Source organism: Hemiscyllium ocellatum, chromosome 43 (assembly GCF_020745735.1).
Source record: "Hemiscyllium ocellatum isolate sHemOce1 chromosome 43, sHemOce1.pat.X.cur, whole genome shotgun sequence".
Lineage (NCBI taxonomy): Eukaryota > Metazoa > Chordata > Chondrichthyes > Orectolobiformes > Hemiscylliidae > Hemiscyllium > Hemiscyllium ocellatum.
Window position 1 is genome coordinate 31,309,701 of NC_083443.1, and position 7,655 is coordinate 31,317,355.

At 46.3% G+C, this 7,655-nt stretch overlaps 1 protein-coding gene across 1 annotated transcript; it reads right to left on the reverse strand.

Moving 5' to 3' along the window:
- Nucleotides 1-1,728: 1,728 nt before the first annotated feature.
- On the reverse strand, nt 1,729-5,770 carry LOC132834972 (histidine-rich protein PFHRP-II-like). The gene is made up of 3 exons (XM_060854139.1): nt 5,690-5,770; nt 2,425-2,877; nt 1,729-2,328 (listed from the first exon to the last, which is right to left on the reverse strand). Exons 1-3 carry the CDS (start codon nt 5,768-5,770, stop codon nt 1,729-1,731), a joined length of 1,134 nt encoding a protein of 377 aa, XP_060710122.1.
- Between the last annotated feature and the right edge of the window lie 1,885 nt (nt 5,771-7,655).

Here is a 7,655-nt window from a genome sequence, read left to right on the forward strand (position 1 = left end):
CATATAAGCTTGATCACCTGGTCAGGAGCCAATTAAAATGTTGTTGTCAAACAGTTGTCCTTTAGTTCAGAACCCATTGGCCCTGTTTTGTCTGTCACTCTCCATTGCAGAAGAAAGTAACTTTGCATACAACTTACAATAGGTTCCAGTAAAATGTGATTTTTATAACTGTAGATGTCTCCTTGCATAGTGTATAAAGCCAAAAGAACTGCGGGTGCTCTAATTCAGAATCAAAAACAGGAATTGCTGGAAAAGCTCAGCAGGTCTGACAGGAGAGAAATCAGTGACCATTTCGGGCCTGATGACCCTTCCTCAGGCTTCAGGTTCTGCCAGACCTGTTGAGCTTTTCCAGCAATTCCTGTTTTTGTTTCTCTTTGCATAGTTCATTTTTTTTAAAGCAGTATCTGCCTTTGTTTTAACCCGTCATCCAAAAATAAAGGGAATACATGATGTGGTCTTTAAAACCACCATGCAATCATGTCATCATGATTTCGCTGAAACATGTATCGCATACTCACTGTGGAACATAACACACCATTCCCCTTTTTCCAAAGAGGCGCAGTCCTAAAAAGATATACACCATTGCACACAGGCACATCTTATCAATTCAACAGGTAAACACAGAGTTAATAAGGTTAATATCTCAAACGTCGATGCAATGTTTTTGAGGTTTCACAACTCGCCCTGATCTGGAGAGGCTTGTTTTCTCATTTGCTCTTAGCTCACAACTCATTAAGTCTGTTTCTCTCCCCACAGATGATGCCAGACCTGCTGAGTTTCTCCAGCAAATTTTGTTTTTTGTTTCATATTTCCTGAAGTAAAGAAGTCTAAGGGATGATTTAGAGTCATAGAATCACAGAAATGTACAGCAGGGAAACAGACCTTTCAGTCCAACGTGTCCATGCTGACCAGATAACATGAACTAATCTAGTCCATTTGGCCAGAACCCTCTAAACCCTTCCTATTCATATACCCATCCAGATACTTTATAAATGCTGTAATTGTACCAGCCTCCACCACTTCCTCTGGCAGCTCATTCCATACATGTACCATTCTCTGCGTGAAAAGATTGCCCCTTACGTACCTTTTATATCATTCCCCTCTCACCCTAAACATATGCCCTCTAGTTCTGGACTCCCCCATGCCAGGGAAAAGACTTTGCCTATATATACATACCGCTCATGATTTTATAAACCTTGATAAGGTCACCCCTCAGCCTCCGATGCACCAGGGAAATCAGTCCCAGCTTATTGAACAAGGATTTTAGATATTACACATGCAGGCTGGGAGAAGCCATTTCCGCAATTTGTGGAGAATAGTCTGGGAATTCAAGCCAGACTTTTCCAGGATGAAGATAGGGAACACTTCTTTACACGATGTGGAGTAGAGGTTTAGAGGGATCTCCTGCAAATGGTGTTCACCTAGTGAAGACTCAGTGTGGTGATCACCCAGTGATGACTCGGTGTGGTGATCAGCCAGTGATGACTCGGCGTATTGATCAGCCAGTGATGACTCGGCGTGGTGATCACCCAGTGATGACTCAGTGTGGTGATCACCCAGTGATGACTCGGCGTGGTGATCACCCAGTGATGACTCGGCGTGGTGATCACCCAGTGATGACTCGGCGTGGTGATCAGCCAGTGATGACTCGGCGTGGTGATCAGCCAGTGATGACTCGGCGTGGTGATCACCCAGTGATGACTCGGCGTAGTGATCACCCAGTGAGGACTAGGGGTGGTGATCGTCCAGTGATGACTCGGCGTGGTGATCGTACAGTGATGACTCGGCGTGGTCATCACCCAGTAAGGACTCGGCGTGGTGATCGCCCAGCGATGACTCGGCATGGTGATCGCCCAGTGATGTCACGGCGTGGTGACTGTTCAGTGATGACTCGGCATGGTGATCGCCCAGTGATGACACGGCGTGGTGACTGTTCAGTGATGACTCGGCATGGTGATCGCCCAGTGATGACACGGCGTGGTGACTGTTCAGTGATGACTCGGCATGGTGATCGCCCAGTGATGACACGGCGTGGTGACTGTTCAGTGATGACACGGCGTGGTGATCGCCCAGTGATGACTCAGCGTGGTGATCGCCCAGTGATGACTCGGCGTGGTAATCACCCAGTGATGACTCAGCGTGGTGATCGCCCAGTGATGACTCGGCGTGGTGACTGTCCAGTGAGGACTCGGCGTGGTAATCGCCCAGTGATGACTCGGCGTGGTAATCACCCAGTGATGACTCGGCGTGGTGATCGCCCAATGATGACTCGGCGTGGTGATAGCCCAGTGATGATTCGGTGTGGTGATCGTCCAGCGATGACTCAGCCTGTTAATCGTCCAGTGATGGCTCGGCATGGTGATCACCCAATGAGGACTCAGCGTGGTCATCGCCCAGTGATGACTCTGCATGGTGATTGCCCACTGATGACTCGGCGTGGTGATCGCCCAGTGATGACTCGGCATGGTGATCGCCCAGTGATGACTCAGCGTGGTGATCACCCAGTGATGACTCGGTGTGGTGATCACCCAGTGATGACTCGGCATTGTGATCACCCAGTGATGACTCGGCATTGTGATCAGCCAGTGATGACTCAGCGTAGTGATCGTACAGTGATGACTCGGCATGGTGATCGCCCAGTGATGACTCGGCGTGGTGACTGTCCAGTGATGACTCTGCATGGTGATCACCCAGTGAGGACTCGGCGTGGTGATCGCCCAGTGATGACTCGGCGTGGTGATCACCCAGTGATGACTCGGTGTGGTGATCGCCCAGTGATGACCCAGCGTGGTGATCGCCCAGTGATGACTTGGCGTGGTGATCGCCCAGTGATGACTCGGCGTGGTGATCGTACAGTGATGACTCGGCGTGGTGACACTATTGGATCATTGATATCTACCTGGTTGAAGATTTTGGGTACCCAACTCTCCTTACGTATTGACAGTGCAGCATGATTGTTCCATCTCATAGAGTTGGTGATCCAATTGATTGCTTGAGATGGTTGTTAGATTTTTTTTTGTTGTACGTCACTTTTAGGCCAGTATTTTCTTTTCATTTCAGATTTTATTGAATTCAATCTTCACCATCTGCGGATTGAATCCATATCTCCAAACCTTAGATTGAGAGGTACTAGATTACATTGCCACAACCTCCCTGGTTACATAATATTGAAAACATTTTTATTGCAGCCCCTGTAATGTCCAGATGTACACCATAGCCAGAGGCAATTGCATGACTATGCTTCAACTGAACAATTCTGATGTACTGTTGTGGCATTCTCCCCTCGGTGTGTTGTGCTGCAGAAGGACAGAGTCCAGTAAGATGGAGACTGAGAACCTTATACCATTGAGTCACATGCAGGATATTACATCATGATGTGATGACATCATGAGCATGACTCTTAAAAGGTATCGTGCACGTCTGCTGCGAGACACCTCAATACCAGTGACACCCATGGCTATTGGATGAACTGTGAAAATAATCTCATTGTGTGAAAAACATTCTCCTCAGTTCCCCTCTGCACCTCTAGCCAATCATCTTAGATTTGCATTTCCTGATAACTGAGTCCATGGGAAGCGATTCCATCAAAAGCTTTTGATTTGGAATCTTTCCCTTCTTTGCGATAAGGAAAATTATTCCAGTTCTTCTCATCTCTCCACAGTCAGACCAGTGGTATAATAATGCACCAGGCATTAATTCTACATTGCTGGTAAACTAACATGCATCAACAATACTATCACTATGCCCCATCCAGGTAAACATTATTAGAGAAAGGATCCTGTCCACCTCTGATACTTGCTTCATTCATATGGATTAAACATGGAATAAGACTGTGTGATCAATACCATGGGAGGCATTGAGGGGTAATTTAGAATTCAAAACCTGTGAAAGTAGCTGTCGCGTGCTGCTGTTACAACAGACCAAAAATAACTTTTCAGCCATCTTCCAAAGGTAAAGTACAGATGATAACTGATCGATCCTCTCTCATTAAACTCATAGTTCACAACCTCTCCATTTGATTACCAGTCAGTAATCACTCAGTGTTGCACCATGACACAGATAAACCAATCGTAGACCTGTTTTAGATTAGATTACTTACAGTGTGGAAACAGGCCCTTCGGCCCAACAAGTGCACACCGACCCGTCGAAGCGCAACCCACCCATACCCCTACATTTACCCCTTACCTAACACTACGGGCAATTTAGCATGGCCAATTCACCTGACCTGCACATCTTTTGGACTGTGGGAGGAAACCGGAGCACCCGGAGGAAACCCACGCAGACACTGGGAGAACGTGCAAACTCCACACAGTCTGTCGCCCGAGTCGGGAATTGAACTCGGGTCTCAGGCGCTGTGAGGCAACAGTGCTAACCACTGTGCCACAGTGCCGCCCTGTTTGCAGGCATCATATGTCAAACAGACCACAGTGAGGGGATCTGTAAAACAAACACTGCCTGACAATAGCATAAAACCCCCAGCAAACAAACTAAATAGCACAAGAGAGAGAAAAATAAGAGAGCCTGTCACAATTTCAAGGCTTAATCTAATCTCAGAGTTCAGCTGACATTTCCTAACAATGAAAGCTGGAGCTTTGTGGTTTTACGATGTCACTTAAACTCCAGAATTAAGTTACAATCTCCTAGCTCTTCCAGTTAACCACTGTTCTCTACATATCATCACACTGCTTGGAAGATACAAAAGCGTTGACATTTGTACCACAGTAAGTTCTATTTCAAACAGCATGCTTGATCTGAATCAGGATGGCGTTGCTTTTTCATGGTTCTTTGTAATATCAAACAGCAAGAACATTATTTCAAACAACCTACCATTTGTTTTTTGAGCGAGCAACATGTCATGTGTTCTGAAGTAGCTTGAAATGTTAACTCTGCTTTCTCTCTCTCCACAGATGCTGCCAGACCTGCTGAGTTTCTCCAGCAATTTCTGTTTTCATTTCAGATCTTCAACAGACCTTGTATAAGGTCACCCCTCAGCCATCCATGCCCAAGAGAAGGAGGTTCCAGCCTATCCAGCCTTTTTCCTTAGATCCTAAACCCTCTAGACCCGGTAACATACTTATAAATCCTTACTGCTGCCTTTCTAGGTTAATAACATCTCTCTACAGCAGGGTTGCCAGAATTGTATACAGTATTCCAAAAGTGGCCTAAACAATTTCTTGTATGGTCGCAATATGACGTCCCAACTCCTATGCTCAATATTCACAAAGATAAAGACCACACAACACCAGGTTATAGTCCAACAGGCTTATTTGGACATACTAGTGCTTCCAAATAAACCGATCGGACTATAACCTGGTGTTGTGTGGTTTTTAACTTTGTACATCCCAGTCCAACAGGCTCCTCCACATCATGGCTACTTTCAAAGAAGGTAAGTGCTGAACGTCTTCTTCATCACCCTGACTCCCTGTGACATCACTTCACCACCCTGACTATCTGTGACATCACTCTCACCATCCTGACTACCTGTGACATCACTCTCACCACCCTGACTACCTGTGACATCATTCTCACCACCCTGACTCCCTGTGACATCACTTTCACCACCCTGACTACCTGTGACATCACGTTCACCATCCTGACTACCTGTGACATCACTCTCACCACCCTGACTACCTGTGACATAACTTCACCACCCTGACTCCCTGTGACATCACTTCATCACCCTGACTACCTGTGACATCACTTTCAACACCTTGACTACCTGTGACATCACTTTCACCACCCTGACTACCTGTGACATCACGTTCACCATCCTGACTACCTGTGACATCACTCTCACCACCCTGACTACCTGTGACATAACTTCACCACCCTGACTCCCTGTGACATCACTTCATCACCCTGACTACCTGTGACATCACTTTCAACACCTTGACTACCTGTGACATCACTTTCACCATCCTAACTACCTGTGACATCACTTTCACCACCCTGACTACCTGTGACATCACCACCACCTTGACTACCTGTGACATCACTTCACCATCCTGACTACCTGTGACATCACTCTCACTGCCCTAACTACCTGTGACATCACTTCACCATCCTGACTACCTGTGACATCACTCTCACTGCCCTAACTACCTGTGACATCACTTTCACCATCCTGACTACCTGTGACATCACCTTCAAGAATCTATGACCTGCGCCCCCTTGGTCTCTCTGTTTGACAACATCCAATCAAACTGCTGGCCTCTCTAAATGACGATGAATGCCAGAGAGCAGAGCTTTACAATAAGAGCTGTTAAGTTCAGGTGAATAACTCAGTCCCTGCTGTGGTCAGTAAGTCAGAAAAAGGAGTTAATGGTGTTCCTGCTGTATCCCCAAACCATCCTGGACTCGACATATTTCTAGATCCTGATGACACTGTGAAGTGTCACACTGGGGATCCTGCTGTCTCATTACTGAGAGAATCATAGAATCCCTACAGTGTACAAAAAGAGCAATCAGCCCATCAAGTCTACACTGAATCTCCAAAGAGTACCTCAGCCAGACTCAGCCCCAGCACCCCACATCCCCCATTTAACTGGCCAGCACATCCTTGGACAGAACATGGCAATTTAGCTTGGCCAATCCACCTAGTCTGTACATCCCTAGACACTACACTGCAATTTAGTTTGGCCAATCTACCTATCCTACCCATCTCTAGGCTAGGCTGTAGGAGGAAAGGCACACAGACACAGGAAGAATGTAAAATTCCACACAGGAAGTCAGCCAAGGGTGGGATCGAAGCTGGCTCCCTGGCAATATGAGGTAGCAATGCTAACCACAGAGCCAGCCCTGATAATCGGTGCTGAGTTTAACTTAAAGGTCACTGCGTCTCAGGTGAGAGGAGAAGTTGAGAAGGCAGGATCTTTGTGGTGATCTCAGACAGTGATGAGAATTGAACACGCGCTGTTAACATCACTGTGTATCAATGCAAGCCAGCTGTCCAGTCTACTGAGCTAACCAAACCCCTAAACACCGAATAGGATGGAGGAGGCAATAATGAAACTTGTTTACCAGAAACTGAAAGTGCTGGAGAAACACATTGGGTCTGGCAGCATTCCTGATGAAGGGCTTTTGTCCGAAACGTTGATTTTTCTGCTCCTTGGATGCTACCTGACCTGCTGTGCTTGTCCAGCACCACTCTAATCTAGACTCTAATCTCCAGCATCTGCAGTACCCACCTCTGCTTGGCAGCAATTGTGGAGACAGAAACAGAGTTAACATTTTGAGTCCAGTGATGTTTCTTCAGAACAGTCACAGTACCCAGAAACTTAATTCCGTTTTCCTCTCCACCAATGTTGCCAGATTCTCCAGCAGTGTATTTTTGTTCCAGACGTCCTAAATCCGAATTTCTTCGTTTTTTTTATATAAGGAAAGGTATTTATTGGCTGGAACATCACAATTTTCCAATAGGCGCTACGAAAATGAAAGTACTTGTGTGCACGTCCCGCCTCCCATTCAGAGATTTAACCTTCACTGGCATTCTCCTCAGTGCCCTCAGCCTTGGTTACAGTTTCAAATTGCTAACACTCTCCTATTCATATCCACCACATTTAACAAAGGAGTGTTAACTGGTCTTAGTTGAAACTGTAGGTATGAGACATTAACCAAGAAGAGAAGGAAACATTCTTAAAGAGTCTTCAAATCAG